The 17,071-nt window shown below is 53.2% G+C and overlaps 2 protein-coding genes and 1 pseudogene across 2 annotated transcripts in view; 2 read left to right on the forward strand and 1 right to left on the reverse strand.

Moving 5' to 3' along the window:
• LOC135404675 (zinc finger protein 239-like) overlaps nucleotides 1–17,071 on the reverse strand; it is a 386,745-nt gene that overhangs the window by 207,326 nt on the left and 162,348 nt on the right. The window lies entirely within an intron of this gene.
• Nucleotides 1–17,071, forward strand: part of LOC135405260 (zinc finger protein 883-like) — a 290,064-nt pseudogene that overhangs the window by 20,803 nt on the left and 252,190 nt on the right.
• LOC135404670 (olfactory receptor 14J1-like) lies at nucleotides 8,141–9,100 on the forward strand. The gene has a single exon (XM_064639405.1). The coding sequence runs from the start codon at nucleotides 8,141–8,143 to the stop codon at nucleotides 9,098–9,100; it is 960 nt and encodes a 319-aa protein (XP_064495475.1).

Here is a 17,071-nt window from a genome sequence, read left to right on the forward strand (position 1 = left end):
GCGAGTGCTTGGTAAGGCCAAGTGCCAGGGTGCAGGTTGGGTGAGGCTTGGCCCACAGGCAGAGCCCACTGTGTGGGCCCAGAGCCCAGAGGCTGGAGCTGCAGCCCAGTGTGTGCCCTCCAAGAACAGAGCCCCAGGGGCTCCTCTGCAGGCCCCTCTCCCTTCCCTGCAGCCAGCGGGAGAGAGGGCTCTGGGCAACACTGAGTGCTGGCAGGAGGGACTGCTGCAGCCAGCGGGGGGGCTCTGTGCCATGCCTGTGTCCTTGTGCTCTCTCCAGGTGGGGAAGGACAGGAGTAGGGCTGAAGAGTACCTGCGTCAGGGCCTGAGCTACCTCAAGGACCCTGAGGCCAGTGTGCGAGAGGCGGCCATCAGGTTCATCGGTGAGCCCCAGCCCCCGGGGTCCCTCTTTGGGCAAGCTGGCCCCTGTCCCTGCTCCTGCAGCCACAGCCAGGCCCAGCCCTGGGGCTACCTGAGCCCCGGCTGCTGCAGGCTGGGCCTGGGCCTCCCTCTGCCACCCCTGCCCACGTGGCTGGGCTTGGTGGCCACTGGGCTGAGTTCCACCCCCCTGAGCTCCTGGTGCTTCCTGGGCTCATCCCGGCTGAGGGGGAGGAGGGCAGGGCCAGGGGCCGTGCTGCTGGGAGCCCGCTGGGGAGCAGGGGCTGACAGAGCTTTGTGCCTAGGGGTGGCCACGCGGCACCTGAGGAACCGAAGCCAAGAGCAACTGGATGAGATCTGCAGCGGTGAGTGGGGAACATGGGCTGGAGGGGACGTCTGGAGGTCTCTGCAGACACAGGGCTTCATCTCAGCTCCGTTTCTTTTGCTCACAGCTCTTCAGCCCTTGAAGACAGACAGCAATGTATTCGTCTCCTGCCTGGCAAAACAGACCATCAGCATCCTGGAGGCTTTAGGACCAACACCGAGCCCTCGATTCAGGCCAGAAGCACTGCTCTTCTGGCGCCGACGTCCACACCTATGAGGACCTTCCAACATTCCCAGGCTCCCAGGCGCTGTGTGAGACACCTGAGCTGGTGAGCAGGGTGGTGTCAGGGACAGCCATGGTGGCATCCAGGGCTCTGGGGCTGTGGGTAAGGCGGTGGCTTGGCGTGGGCTGGGAGGCAGGTGTTGGGGGGACTGCTGCCAACTGCCCTGATGCCATGTTGGGGCCTGGTGGCTGCCTGGGGAGCTTTCCAGGCATGGATCTTAACACAGAAAAGAAACTCTGTCCTTCATACAGGCAGGAAAACTGGAGATCCTGGTGCCACACATGATGGAGCTCCTGTGGGTTGGCAGTGAAGACTCCTGGACAGAGGATGTGATGATCCTAAAAACCTGATGTGTCCAAACCTGAAGAAGAAAACGGCCAGCCCCATGGATGAGTATCTAGTGGAGAACCTCTCGCGCTTCTTTGACACGGTAAGGCTGATGGGGGTTTGTGAGCCCTGAGATGGGCACTGGGCAGTGAGAGCTGCCCTGCACCCAGCCCTGTCAGCAGCTCTGGCAACAGGCTCTGCTCCCCTGGGCTCTGGTGGCTTCTGGGCCTTGCAGCCCAGTGCAACTTGTCCCTGCTCTGGAATCTGAGCCCAGGGCATCTCCCTCAGCCACCATCCCCATCCCCTTTCACTGTGGGCAGGGGGCTGCTGTTTCCAAAGCTCACCTTTCCTCCTTCCTCCCAGGAGAGCAGCAACATGCAGGATTTCTCCATCTGCCCCTTCAGAGACCACCTGGGCTCAGCAGTGCTGAGGAAGCAGAAGCAGTTGAAGACGTCTCTGCCAAGTTGTCATGGTTTGACTGGCCCTGTCCCCCTGGAGCTGGAAAATGGGCACCTGAGGAACCGAAGCACAGAGCAACTGGATGAGATCTGCAGCAGTGAGTGGGGAACATGGGCTGGAGGGATGTCTGGAGTTTCATCTCGGCTCTGTTTTTTTTCTCACAGCCCTTCAGCCCTTGAAGACAGACAGCAGTGAAGTCGTCTCTTGCCTGGCAGAACAGACCATCGGCATCCTGGAGGCTTTAGGACCAACACGGAGCCCTCGATTCAGGCCAGAAGCTCTTCAGGCACCAATGTCCACATCCATGAAGAGCTTCCAACATTCCCAGCCTCCCAGGCGCTGTGTGAGACACCTGAGCTGGTGAGCAGGGTGGTGTCAGGGACAGCCATGGTGGCATCCAGGGCTCTGGGGCTGTGGGTAAGGCAGTGGCTTGGCGTGGGCTGGGAGGCAGGTGTTGGGGGGACTGCTGCCAACTGCCCTGATGCCATGTTGGGGCCTGGTGGCTGCCTGGGGAGCTTTCCAGGCATGGATCTTATCACAAAAAAGAAACTCTGTCCTTCCTACAGGCAGGAGAACTGGAATCCTGATGCCATCAAATCTTCACCAAGAACCACAATTCAAACTACGAGCACTGCTCTTCTGTTCCCACTGAGCCAGTTGGAGGCAGCTGTGATTTAATAAAGCAGCAACAATGGGCCCAAACCCATGGTGTCATTCAGATGCGCCGTGTCCTGAGCAGACTGCGTCCTGCTTGTCCTGCCCTGCTGCCTGCAGGACAACTTCCCCCTTGGCACACCCCCAGCCCCAGCCTTGTTTGGGAAGTTGAGCTTTGGCTGAGGCTTTCCCCAGGAGAAGCCTCCTTGGTCTCTCCTCAGGGCAGTCCCCCCAGCACACAGCCAGGACAGGGCACAGAATGAGTGGCCCCAGCTCTGCCTCCCCAGGGGTGTCCAGGCATCCCACGAGGCATCTGCTGTTGCTACATCACCACCTCCCCTCACCAGAATGGATTTGGATGGCTTTCCAAGCACAGGGAGCCAGAGGGGACCAGAGGGAAACCTCAGGGCTCCCAGAGGGACTAGAGGACAAACAGGAAATCTGGGTCACTGCCCCCAGGGCAGAGGATGGGCCTCCGCTGTCCCTCTCTTGCACCGGTAGCATGTTTCCATCTTTTCTGCCCTGGGGGAAAAGTATCCTTTGACTTGGAAGAGCTGATTAGCATCATCTTGTGATGCCCTGGGAGGGGATTAGTTTTGATGGAATCACCTACAGGAAAGTTTGGAGACCTCCCTCAGTGTGCCCTGTGCCGGTGCTGAGCACATGGAGGGAAACACACCAGGAGTCAGACAGCCCTGCCCAGAAGAACTGACTGCCTGAAGGAAGTTCTTGCATTTTCTCTTTTTTAAAACCCAGTTCCTTCCTCAATATTGCCTCTGGCATGAGTGGCTGAGAAGGGATAAAACAGGAAAGAAGCCAAGCCGTCAGGGAAAGAGCAAGATGATGAAAGGGTGTTAGCTGCTGAGAATTTCTTTGGGAAGAAGAAGTTAACAGAAGACTGTTAACTTGAGATAGAAATTTGCAATATACCATGGAACCTTATTCAGAGTCCAGCTGGAAAATACCTTATTGTTAAGAGTGTGAAATAAATCTTAGAGTGTCATCAACTATGTGATTTTTCTCTTTATTCCCAATCACTAATTAAAGAAACATAACTCAGAAGTGATCTCACTCTGTGCTCCTGTGAGATTAACATTAGAACAATATTGTCACTGTCTCCTGGTCTCTTGTGCTTCTCACTGGAAGGTACTTGGTGCACCCCTGGGTATCCTGCTAATCCATCTGCTGGATTGAGCATTAATTACTCCTTGTTTTGATGGTAGAGGAAAAAAGCTCACACAAAACAATCTCTGTGGACCCAGCTGAGAAAACATCCCCAGGGTCTTGTTAGAGCACAAACCTGCAAACAGGGATGACAGGTCAGAGAATCACAGAATCATCAAGGTTGGAAGAGACCTTCCAGATCTTCTAGTCCAACTGTCAACCCAGCACCACCAGAATCACCCCTAAATCCCATCCCGAAGCTCTACATCCAGATGCCACCTGAATGCTTCCAGAGACTCCACCACCTCCCTGGGCTACTTGTTCCAATGCCTGAGCACTCTCTCAGGGGAAAAAGGGTTTTGGAATATCTAATAGGAACCTTGCCCAAAGCAATTTAAGGCCGTTTCCTCTCTTCCTGTCACTAAAGGCTTTAAAGAAGAGACCGACCCCCACACCCACTAAAACCTCCTTTCAGGTCATTGCAGAGAGCAATGAGGTCCCCCCTGAGCCTCCCCTTCTCCAGACTCAACAAGCCCAGTTCCCTCAGCCGTCCCTCAGCAGACATGTTTTCCAGAGCCTTCCCCAGCTCCGTTCCCTTCTCTGGACACGCTCCAGCCCCTCAAGGGCCTTTTGGCACTGAGGGGCCAGAACTGGACACAGCACTCCAGGTGGGGCCTCCCCAGTGCCCAGCACAGAGGGGCAATCAGTTCTCTGCTCCTGCTGGCCACACTCTTCTCCACAAAGGCCACGATGCCCTTGGCCTTCTTGCCCCCCTGGGCACACTCTGCCTCATATCCAGCCCCTGTCAAGCAGCACCCCCAAGTCCCTTCCTGCTGAGCAGCTCTCCAGCCCCTCTGCCCCCAGCCTGGAGCGTTCCAGGGGGTTGTTGGACCCAAGGGCAGGCCCTGACACTTGGCCTTCTTGATCCAGCCTGTCCAGATCCCTCTGCAGAGCCTTCCTGCCCCCCAGCACATCTGCACTCACACCCAGTCTCCCAAACAGAACAAAGTCTGACCACCAGCAGTCCAGGCTGTCAGTTCTCCTGCTCCCTCCTTCCTTTCCACACAACAGAAAACTCCATCATTTTGGGGTCTCTGTGCCCATCAGATCTGACCACCACATCCCACACCAGTCACAGAACCATGGAATGGTTTGGGTTGGAAGGGACCTTAAAGAGCATCTCAGTCCAACCCCCTGCCATGGGCAGGGACACCTTCCACTACACTCAGAACTCACAGCCCCATCCAACCTGGCCGTGAACACTTCCAGGGATGGGGCAGCCAGAACTTCTCTGAGTAACCTGTGCCAGGGCCTCACTACCATCACAATCAAGAAATTCTTCCTAATACCCCATTTAACCCTTCCCTAATCTCATGGAACCGAGGGGCCACTGGGATATGTGAGGCCTCCTAGAACCAAAGGAGTCCTGAGACATTTTGCGAACCCATGGAATCAAGGGTCCTGCCTTACCAGCCCTGGCTTCCTGTTGGGGCTGTCTGCTCTTTCCCCCAGTCTGCACAGTGCAATTCTGTCCTGGGGTCTACTTCCAAAGCTTCACCTCCCTTTAGGCCTTGGAATTAAAGGCCTTCCTCTTTGCCACCAGTGCTTGTGTGTTGTGGTGTCTTATGGGATTTTCCTGCTTAGACAGTGTTTTGAGACAGTTCATTGTGCCCTTCAAGTCCTTCCATGTGCACACACACCCCCCACTCTCACCAGTGTCTGGCCCTCCAAAGAACACAAGACCTGATGATTTGTAGCTCCCACTCCAGTGGTTGGCACTTGGACCTCCCTCCCTACCCAGAGCTCAGAGCTCCCTTGTGCCAGAAAGTTTAATGAGATTGTGCCTCATTCTGCCAAGACAACCCTTGGAAAAAAGTGTCGCTCTGTGTTTCCTGGGATCAGAGCACTCTATTGTCATCTTCCAAAACCTTGGAGAGGTCCCAGATATCCCTCAGGAAGGAATTTGGGGCCTCAAGCACATGACCTGTATACAGAGGCTGAAAACTCAAGGGTCAGTGGTGTGAAGATTGAGGACAGTAGAAGAGTAGACTGAGAGGTCTGGAAGGGGGGTGTCAGAGCTGGTGGAGCTTTTCTTCCTGTCAGAAAACAGCCTAAGAAAGAACTAGTGCCACCAAGGGCAGCTGGGGTGGCCTTGACTGGTGACAAGAAGTCAGAAATTTCCCTCCAAGGTCAGTGTTGTGGTGCAATATGTCACAAAGCAGGAGTCTGGATGAGCCCAAGGCTTTGTGTGTGCAGGAAGAGCCAGGGAGGACGCAGAGATGTCAGTGCAGGAAGGTGCCAGCCAGGTGGGGCAGCCGGGGGGATGACGACAGCCTGCAGGGAAAGGGGCAGGGCATGGACACCGTAGGACAGCCTGGGCTGGAGAGGAGACAGGGATGGGGAGAAGCTGAAAGGCCCTGACACAGCCACCTTCTGCAGGCCTTTGGCCATGGCTGCTGTCTGTGCCCCTGAGGCCAGGAGGAGGGGAGTGGCCCTTGCAGCCCTGGGGCCTCATGGCCTCCTTGTCCCTGCTCAGCAGCCTGGCAGGTGCCACCCCATGGTCCTGCCCTTGGCATTGCACATCCCACATCCCAGTGCCCCGGGAGGAGCCCTGAGGAATGAGGCAGGGACAGGATGTCCCTTCCCAGGGGCTGGGGGTCAGGCCTTGGCTCGTTGGATTAAGAAAACAAGTCAAGGTTTATTCAGCATCAGAGCCACCTTTCCCTTGCTTGTCCATCCTTGTCATCACTGTCTGCAGTTTTCTGCTCTAACTGGAACCTGGGGACACTTTCTCAGTTGTGTCCCTCAGTGAGACTCATTAGCACTACAGGAAACTTCAGTGTTTCCATCTCACTTTGACTTCTTGAAAAGTTGTTTGAACTTCCTCTCAGGGACTGAGTCTCATGTAAACAACCTCAATGTCCCCTGAGGGCCATGAAATGCCTGGGGCTGTTGCTGTGCTGCTGAGCTGGGCCGGGCTCCTGGCACACAGGGAGCTCCTGGCAAGCAAGAAGAGCTTCAAAGAGACAGCTCTGCTGGTGAGCAGCTCCTCTGCACAGCCCAGCAGGGCTGAGGGCACTGCCAGGGCAGCTCAGGGACACCAGCAGGGCACAGACAGAGCTTCAAGGGGCTCAGCACTGGCAGGAGGGCTGAGAGCTCCCTGCAGGAGGAATCTTGGCAGGGCTGCACATGGTGAGTCTGTGGCTGCAGGGAGTGCAGGGGCAGCTCCTGGAGGCATCTCCTAAAGCTGGCCCAGCCCCAGCTGATGGGATGGGTGAGCAGGGGCTGTTTTGGGGCACTTTGGAAGAGCTGTGAAGCCGGGGGTGCAGCCAGGGGTGCCCAGGGCTGTGGGGCAGAGCAGGGTCCTGCAGCCCAGGGCGCTGTGCCGGGCAGGGACTCTGCTGCCTGCCAGGGGCAGCTCTCAGCCGGCCCGGGGAGCTGCTACCAGGTCTGGGGCAGAAGGGCTGTGGGCAAGGAGCAACTCCTGGGAGGGCAGGGAAGGGCTCTTCCCCTGTTTAGAGTAGGTTGCAGGTTGTGAGGGCTGCTCACAACTCCAGGTCATTACAGAACATTTCTCAAAGGAGTTTTAAGAAAGCACAGCCAGTCATGGGATACCTGAAAGTCAAGGATCCTGTTCTTTCCATCTTTAAATATGTGTTTTCTGGGTGGGAAATTGATCCTAAAAATTAATCTCACAGTTCAGGAGGAGGCACTGAAACTCCAAATCTATTTCTCTTAGAGGAGATAAGACCAGGCAACATCAGAAATCACCACACCTGTGTCTTACATGTGTCTCTGGGTCACTTTTCCAGTCTCCTCAGAGTTGCTCTGACGTTGCCATCAGAGCCTGCACAGCCAGAGATTCCCCTGGGCAATGCTGTATTGCTGGGTTGGAACAGAGAAGATTTAACAAAGCTGCCCTTTTAAACAGTGCTGCCCTGCACTCATCAGACTGTAGGTATTTGTGTTTATTAAAAATTAATTTGCATGTGAAGTTATGTTCAGGTAGGACGAGGGAAAGCACAGGGCAGATGGGAACAGACGGAGGGACAGTGCAGCTCTCCTGGCTCTGCACTAAGGTATGGAGAGCTGAGCTGTTTGTCCTCTCTTGTTTAAAGTCTTGTTACATTTGGCATCATAAAAATGATGATTTGTACTCCTGACAAGAACAGGTACCAGATGCAACCACCAAAAATAATAAACACAGACAACATTATTTAAGGGACATGCTAAGCCCTTCCATGTCTTGAGAGTGGAGATTGAACTTTTCCCTTAAAGGTGGATGATGCCTGACATCCCTTGGGAGTGTTTGATGCTGTGGCAGAGCAGCTCCATGTCCCCACTGGAGAAGGGGAAAACAGCCCTTGGCAGCACATGAGCAGAGCTCCTGTTCCTCACAGCACCCTCAGCCAGCACAAACAAGGGAAAGGAAAAGCGTTTCAGTTCAGGGGATTTCTATGAGAAATAAAGTGGCTTTGCTTAGAGGAGCCTGTCTTAACTTCTCTCTGTCTTTTCATGTTTCTGAACAGTGTCCCTGTGCTGGGAAGCAGCAAATGGCCAACAGTAGTTCCCTCACCCAGTTCCTCCTCCTGGCATTCGCAGACAGGCGGGAGCTGCAGCTCCTGCACTTCTGGCTCTTCCTGGCCATCTCCCTGGCTGCCCTCCTGGCCAACGGCCTCATCCTCAGCGCAGTAGCCTGTGACCACCACCTGCACACCCCCATGGGCTTCTTCCTGCTCAACCTCTCCCTCACAGACCTGGGCTGCATCTGCACCACTGTCCCCAAAGCCATGCACAATTCCCTCCATAACACCACAACTATCTCCTACATGGGATGTGCTGCACAGGCCTTTTTCTTTCTGTTCTTCATCACAGCAGAGTATTTCCTCCTCACCATCATGTGCTACGACCGCTACGTTGCCATCTGCAAACCCCTGCACTACGGGACCCTCCTGGGCAGCAGAGCTTGTGCCCACATGGCAGCAGCTGCCTGGGCCACTGGCTTTCTCAATTCTCTGCTGCACACAGCCAGTACATTTTCCCTGCCCCTGTGCCAGGGCAATGCCCTGGGCCAGTTCTTCTGTGAAATCCCACAAATCCTCAAACTCTCCTGCTCACACTCAGGCTACCGCAGGGAACTTGGGCTCATTGTGGTTAGTGCCTGTTTACTGTCCAGTTGCTTTGTTTTCATTGTTTTCTCCTATGTGCAGATCTTCAGGGCTGTGCTGAGGATCCCCTCTCAGCAGGGAAGGCACAAAGCCTTTTCCACGTGCCTCCCTCACCTGGCCATGCTCTCCCTGTTCCTCAGCACTGGCATATTTTCAAACCTCAAGCCCCCCTCCATCTCCTCCCCATCACTGGATCTGGCCCTGTCAGTTCTGTACTCAGTGGTACCTCCAGCACTGAACCCCTTCATCTACAGCCTCAGGAATCAAGAGCTCAAGGATGCCCTGAGGAAAATTATGACTGGATGCTTTTCAGGAGCAATAAAGTTCTGGTTTTCTGGTGTGTAGCATTCAGAATGGGACTCCTTAATGACCCAGCCTTCCTGCTTAGGTTTTTCATGGAGGTCATTGGGTGCTTCTTGCAGTAATTTTCCGTACAATGAAATATTATTATGCATCTGCCTTCTAATTTAGTGTCTACCCATTAAATTTGACTCAGAGATGTATAAATGATGTATTGTGCTCTCTGACTATTTAAACAAAATAAAGGACCCTGCAGTGCCTTCTTTGTCCAAGACCCTTCTTCTCAGATGTTCCTAAAGGACAGCACACTGCAGGACAGGGGGTATTTGCAAAGGGGAAGGGGACAATAATCCCAGCCCAGCAGCACTGCCAGGGAGCAGCAGGGCTTGGTCTTTGCAGAGCTGCTCTCTTGCCACTTCCACACTGTCCTCCTGAGCCCCTTTCTCGCTGTAAGGCCTGAGTGCTCTCTGAGCACAGTCCTGGGGGCTGGAAGCCCTTGGAGCACAGGCAGGGACAGGCCCTGAAGCAGAGCTGGGTTCCCTTCCAGCATCTCCAGGATGCTGTGGGATCTTCTGAGGCCACTGCATGTACTGGGTCACTTCTTCTGTGACCTTGTTCCAGGGTTGGAACTCTCCTGCAGTGACACCATGACACTCCTGCTCTCTGCTTTCCAGGTTTCATTTTCAGATCCAATCTTCCCCTCCTGTTCACAGAGACATCCTGGGAGTGCTTCAGAGCTGCCATCCTGGGGCAGCTCCTGCCCAGCGTGGGCAGGCACAAGGTCTCTCCACCTGCCCCTCTCCCCTCCCCAGTGCCACTGTTTTCTGCAGCCTCCTCATCCTTGCCCAGCACAGCCCTCCTGGCACAGTTGGACACAGCCCTTGTTCTACCCCCTCCTCAGGCACCTGCCCAACCCCCTCAGCTCCAGCCTGATGGCCAGAAACCTTCAGGGCAGGGAGGCACCGGGGAAAGTGCTGAGGGAACCTTTCAGCTGCACTCAAACCCAATTGGAGGGGTTGGCCTCGAGGAAGAAATCACAACTCATTCTCCAGAACCACCAGGACAACCTGTGTTGTGTCCTGGGCACTCCTCTGGAATTGTGGGATAATAGAAAAGCTTTTGGTGTCAGGGATATTGAGAAGGCTGGGCAGTGTCACTGGGAGACCTCTCCCAAACACTTGGAAAGGCCAGAGCCATCACAGAGCTTCCTGGGGCCTTGGCAAAGGCAGACATGGAACCAGTCAGCAAACAGGGCAGCAAAGAGGGTTGGCAGAGTTCCAGACTGCTCAGGCTCAGCAGGGAAGGGGATAGGGCAAGTCCTCCTGCAGCCATTCCCAGGCACTGGAAGGACAAGGAAGGGATTGCAGAACCCCTGTGGGAGGGAATAGAAGGGGATGTTTTTTGCCCAGACTTTATCAAGGCCCTTGACATGGTCTCCTGTGGTCTCCTTATGGCCAGACTGGTGGGTGCTGGACTGAAGAAGTGGAAGATGTGGTGGGTGGGAAGTTGGCTGAATGCAGAGTGTCCAATAAAATCCATGGTAGAAAGTCCTCTTGGCAGCAACTTCCTGATGAAATCCCTCAGTGACCAGCCCTTGAACACCACTGTAGAACATCTTTATTATCTCTCTGTACAATGGGACAAAATGTATTTTCTAGTCCTTTGTGAATGATGCCAAATTTTTAGGGAGCCCTTGAGCAACCTGTCCAGGTTTAAAGACACATATTGGGGTGGGAACTCCAATAAAATAACTCACTCCCCTTTTATTGCCCACCACTATAGGGAGACAAAATACAAGGAGGTATAAGTGAAAAAAATAAGAGTTTACTGACAAGAAATATAGCAGCAAAATCAGCAATACCAACAGAAGAGTTCAAATTGTCTCCTCTCTCTGCTTCCGCCCCAACTCCCTTTTGTAAACAGGTGAGAACAGGGATCAACACGTGCCTCCCTTCCCCCTTTTCCTCCTGAATGAACAAAGAACAAAAAACAAAACCAGGGGAAAGAGGGGGCAAAGCAACATGTGGGAAACTCTCTGGTCTGAGATCAGTTGTGCTGCCCAAGAACACGCTGACTCCAGAGGTGTCCAAGCGGGGCAGCGGGGGGGAGGCAGCAGCTCTGCTTGATTCCATGGAGTTCTGGGGAGGCACAGGGGGTGCCATGAGACTCTTCAGTGTCACTATGGCCCCTTGGTTCCATGATATTCCCCAGTGTCTCTGCATTCCTTTGGTTCCATGAGGCCCTGTAGTGTCACAATGACCATTGATTCCATGCAGTTCTGCAGCATCAAAGTGGCCCATTGATTCCAGTAGATTCCACAGTGTCCCAGGGTTCCTTGGGTTCCCTGGGGCCCTGCAGTGCTACAATGGCCCCTTGAGCCCATAAGGTTCCTCACTGTCAGAGTGGCTCCTTCATTCCACAAAGTTCCACAGTGTCCCTGGGTTCCTGTTTTTTCCATGTGGTTCCCCAGTCTCACAATGGCCCCTTGGATCCATGAGCTTCCATTATGTCCCCGGGTTCCTTTGTTTCCATGAGGGCCTGCACTTTCCAAATGGCTGCTTGGATCCATGAGTTTTTAAAATGTTTCAGGTTTCCTTTCTTGCCATGAGGCCCCAAGTGTTTAATGGCCCCTTCACTGCACAAGATTTCAGTGTCCCTGTGTTCCTTGGTTTCCATGAGGCCCTGCAGTGTCACAATGGCTCCCTGATTCCATGAGGTTGCACAGTGTCATCACAAAACTGACCCCACCCAGATGGAGGTTTTGGTGAGGTTAAGGGGAACTGGAAAAAAAGGGATAAATTAATTGGGGAAGGGAAGGAAATTGAGGCTTGGCCAACAGAGAGGAAAGATTTTGATGAGGTAAAAACAGAGTCAGGTAATGCTGAGGGTGCTGAAACACTGACTATGCAAATATTCCTGATAGACCTTTATCTTATTTGTAAACTCAAGCCCCAACCTAAAAGTGCTGCCTCTCCCATTGAAAGGAATCCACTGCTCTAATGACCCAGACACTGCCAGCAGAACAACAAACCTCTAAAAGTTTTGCCTAATCCTGACCCTGAGCTCTAAACCCCAGGTCCTGACCATTAAGCACCCCCACAGCCCTTAGGAGCAGGGAAAGGACCTGCAGGGCCCAGAGCAGGCCCAGGGGGTTGGCAGAGGAATGGGAGGTGACCTGGATTTGCTCAGCTCTGCAGTGACCCCCAGGAGAAGGGCCTGGGCTCTGGCAGGGATGTCCTGTGGGACAGGGGCTCAGGATCCAAGTTCAGAAGGCCAAGTGCACATGGCAACAGCCAGAGCTGGTGCAGAGACATCAGGGAGGGTCTAGAAATGCTGCTGGGAGGGGGGTGGGAAAGCAGGAGGGGTGTGTGCAGCCTGCAAGGCCAGAGCAGCAGCAGGGCCAGGGCAGGACAGCCTGCAGGAGAGATGGCCAAGGGCTCTGGCAGGGCTGCAAGGCCCAAAGGCACCCAGGCCTTTGTCCCCTTGCCTCTGCCAGCTGCCTCTGCCACTCAGGCCACCACAAGCCACTTTCCTGGCAGGTTCTGCCCTTGGTTTCTGCCTCGCCCCTCCCTCAGGAGCCTGGCAGGGGTTGCCCAGTTTTGGGCCTTTGTTGTTGCTCCCCCTCCCATCCCAGTGCCCCCCAAACAGCCCTGAGCCAGCCGGGAGGGACAGGATCTGCTGGGCCAGGGCCTGGGGCTCAGCCCTTGGCCTTTGTGCTCCACAAAACCAAGGCAGGCTTTGCTCAGCATTGCAGGGGCCTGCCCAGAGCCTTTGTCTGCCTGCACTCCTGGCCTCCAAGGAGCTGCTCCAAGGAGTCCCTGGGGAGGCTTTGGCAGTGCCTGCCCTCAGTGGGGCCCAGCAATGCTTCAAGGCACTTGGAGTTTGGCTTCTGACTTCTGCAGCAGCTGCTTCAATCTTCTCTCAGTACCTCAGGATCATGGGCTGGGCTGCAAACACACCATGGGGCTCATTAAAATGCAGAAATCCCTCAGGATCTCTTTGTCTTCCTTTAATTGTCTTCAAGGCAATTTCAAAACAACTCTTCAAAATTTGTATTTTTTTTAATTCAATGATGGATAATTTTTTAGTTCAAAGAAGAGGTGACAGAGGTGTTCTCCAAGTGATCTTGAGGCTGAGTGTCTCCTCAGGAGATCCACACTGACCCTGGATGATCAACCTTGCTCCTCACTCCCCAACCTCACCAGTTCTGACATGACCCATCTTGGACTGACAGCTGATGCAGCTCCAAACACACTGTGGGACCCATTAAAACACAGGAAAACCAAATTATTTCTATTCCTTTAATTGTCTTCAAGTCTTCAAGACTTCTACAGCTAACTGGAGTTGTTTTTAGTTTAGCTAAGGTGGAAGGTTTTAAAGTGGAAGTCATGAAAAATATGTATATTTTGATGAATAGGAATGATTTACACAGAGCCTTGGGATGCAAGAGGGTCAGGGTGCAAAGGATTTGGATCCAAAGATAAGGGGGCAAAAGAGATTAATAGCATTTAATTATTGACCAGTTTAACAGTTATCAAGTAATTCAATAGCATTTGCTACAATTTTAACAGTGACTGAATTATAGATTCACAACAACAACATTCCCACCACAGTCAATTCACACCCACACCCAGGCAGAGATGTGTGGACACATCAAGAGCTGGGTGGGTAAAGGTCCCTCTCCAAAATTCTCCTTGTTGTCAGGGAAACACTCCCCCAAATCCCTTTGTGCTTCCCGGCAGACAAGGGTCCATGAGACCCTGCAGTGTCACAAAGACCTCTTTATTCCCTGAGATTCCACAGTGTCACAATGACCCCTTGATGCCATGAGTTTCTGTGCTTTCCATGTTACCTTTGGTTCATAGATAACCTTCATTGTCTCACTGGACTCTTGACTCTGCGAGGTTTGGCAGTTTCACAATGGTCCCTTCAGCTCCATAAGGCCCTGCAGGGTCACAATGGCCCTTTGATTCCATGGGATTCAGCAGTGTAATAATGGTCCCTTCATTCCATGAGTTTCCAGTGTCACAATGGCCCCCTTGACTCCATATGGCCCTGAAGGGTCACAATGTCCTTTGATTCCAGGAGATTCCTCAGGATGACACCTGGAAGGTCACCATGGAGCCCTGTGACATCCTGTGACCTCATGGCTCTTTAGGAGCCCTGAGAACTTCAACAGGGGGAAGTGCCGGATTCTGCCCTGGGATGGGGCAACCCCGCATGGACGGACAGACTGGGAAGGAGAGGCTGGAAAGCAGTGCCGGGAAAGGGCCCTGGGGGTGCTGGTGGGTGGCCAGTTGGCCCTGAGTCAGCAGTGCCCTGGCAGCCAGGAGGGCCAAGCCTGTCCTGGGGGCATCAGGCCCAGCATGGCCGGCCGGGCCAGGGAGGGGATTGTCCCGCTCTGCTCTGCCCTGGGGCGGCCTCACCTGCACCATTGGGGCAGTTTGGGGGGACACAATGGAAGGGAGAGATTGAGCCATTGGAGAGTGTCCAAAGGAGGGCAAGGAAGATGGGGAAGGGCCTTGGGGGGAAGGTGTGTGAGGACACTGAGGACACTTGGTGTGTTCAGCTGGAGGAGACTGAGGGGAGACCTCACTGCAGATACAACTTCCTGGGCAGGGGCAGAGGAGGGGCAGACCCTGAGTTCTGCCCTAGGGGGACCAGGGACAGGACTGAGGGAATGGCCTGGAGTTGTGTCAGGTCAGGGTCCGGTTGGGTCTTAGAAAAAGATTCTTCCCCCAGAGGGTGCTTGGGCACTGACCAAGCTCCCCAGGGCAGTGGGCACAGCACCAAGGCTGACAGAGCTCAAGAAGTGTTTGCATGATCCTCTCAGGCTCATGGTGTGACCCTTGGGGATGGTCCTGTGCAGGGCTAAGGGTTGGACTGGATGATCTTTGTTGGTCCCTTCCAACTCAGCATATTCTGTGATTCTGTGATTATCAACCCTGTGTTCAGCACAAACCAAAACACAGCCCTGCACCGGCCACAGGGAAGAAATTTAACTGTACTCCCCCTGAAACCAGAACAGCCTTTAGGGGCTCTCCCAGAAACATCCCACAGTCCATTTGCCACCTGTAACCAGTGACTCTGAGTTCCTGCTTCCCCAGCCCCAGAGATGGTCTCCTTGTCTGCTCATTCCTCCACACTCTATTTTCAGTGTCGGCATCTTAAGCAGACAAGCCCCTTGGAGATAATTTACTTGTAAGTCTTCATTTGTTTTGTGGTTAATTAGATCTCAGAATCTCAGAAGTGCATTCAAAATAAATATATTGTATTAAAGAAGAAATGAGAAAATACTTCCTTTTTTGTGGCCTGTTTACATTTTTCCTGTTTATACATTGATATCAGCCATCTCCATTTGATATTGATCCCAGGCATGTCCCAGTTCAGCCTGAATAGATAAGAAAATCAAGACCCTTTTATGTCTGACAATCCATCAGACTTTATCCCTATCCCCACCCCACCATTCCCTCATCAAACCCCTGGCACTCAAAGCAGCCTTGGGCAAATCTCAGCTTCCTCCACTCAAGGCTGGACCTGCAGGTTTCAGCTCCTTGGCACCAACTCCCACCTGCTTGGCTTGGAGAAAGAGCTGCCCAAGACACAGAGGGATGTTCATTTATGGCCAGCAAACAAAAACAGAGGAAGGCACAGCTCAATAAAAAACAGAAATCCTTCCCATGCTATATATTAAGTCCACATGGCCTCCACTGAAGTCCACTTTGCACAGTAGATAGTCTTAGACCAATGGCAAACACCTTCTGTGCCAAGCACAGATCCCAAGATCCCCCCAACACTCCCTGCCCTGGATTCTGTCCATATTTGCCCTTTGCACACAGTGAATCACACACTGAAGTCACAAGTTCCTTCGATCCACAGAGGGAGGAAAAGAGAAAGTGAATGAATTTCTGTGTTGTGCAGAGTAAATTTTCATTTATTCCAATAATCTGGGGTGACAGAAACGTTATCAAACATCCTCTGTAGTATCTGTTCACTGGGGAAACACCTGTGGGGATGGCCAGGCCCAAGGAGTGGTGGGCAATGGAGTTCCATCCAGTGGTGTTCCCCAGGGCTCAGCACTGGGTTCGGGGCAGTTCAATCTCTTTCTCAATGATCTGCACAAGGGCATCGAGTGCAGCCTCAGGCAGTTCCCAGGGGACACCCAGCTGGGGGGGAGTGTTGATGTGCTGGAGGGCAGGAAGGCTCTGCAGAGGGATCTGGACAGGCTGGATCCATGGGCCCAGGCCACTTGGAGGAGGTTCAACAAGGCCAAGTGCCAGGTGCTCTACCTGAGACACTTTCATCTGGTCAGTCCCATCCACCTGTCCATTGTTGGATGTCACTCAGGAGCCCAACTCTTGGCTCCCTGTGCATCTCCAGGATGGACTTTCACAGCCAACCTCTCTGCCCGGGTGGCAGGAGGGCCTACCCTGATAATGCCTAAAATCCCATCAGACAATGCCAACAGTGCCAGCTCTCATGCAAGCTGTCTGTGAGATCTGAGAGTTACCGGTGGCACCATGGGAATGGTTTTGGTGTTGAATGATGCTCAAACCAGCCTGGTTCACCCAACTCCAAACACACATCCTGCTTTTGGAAGTTGGATGGGACAGAGAAGCTGGTAACTGGCCTGTCCATTTGGGAGGAGCAGTCAATGCCTTCCTACTAGAGAAGTCCAGTCCCCTTTCCTACAGGCGGGTTCTTCTAACACAGCCCTTCTTGGGGTAATTGTGGGGAGATTCCTGCCTTGGGTGGGGACGCCCTCCAAGGACACTCCTCAAGGCTGAGCCTAAGAAATTTCCCACGACCGTTGGTCTGGGTGACTTATATCAGATCTCTATGTGATCATTATTTCTTTTGGCTAGCTTTAATATAAATGTTTCAATAATTGTTTCAATATAATTCACTATCCCATCTTACACTGTAGTACTTGTAGTTTTATGCTTTGTATTGTGCAGTAAATAATTCTGATTAATATCTTTTGTCTGATCATTTGTAAGAATAAATGTTTCATTT

The sequence above is a fragment of the Pseudopipra pipra genome, chromosome W (assembly GCF_036250125.1).
Source record: "Pseudopipra pipra isolate bDixPip1 chromosome W, bDixPip1.hap1, whole genome shotgun sequence".
NCBI classification, from domain to species: Eukaryota; Metazoa; Chordata; class Aves; order Passeriformes; family Pipridae; genus Pseudopipra; species Pseudopipra pipra.

Excerpts from the sequence above, each read along its gene's own strand:
- LOC135404670 (XM_064639405.1), top strand. The coding sequence starts at position 8,141 with ATGGCCAACAGTAGTTCCCTCACCCAGTTCCTCCTCCTGGCATTCGCA.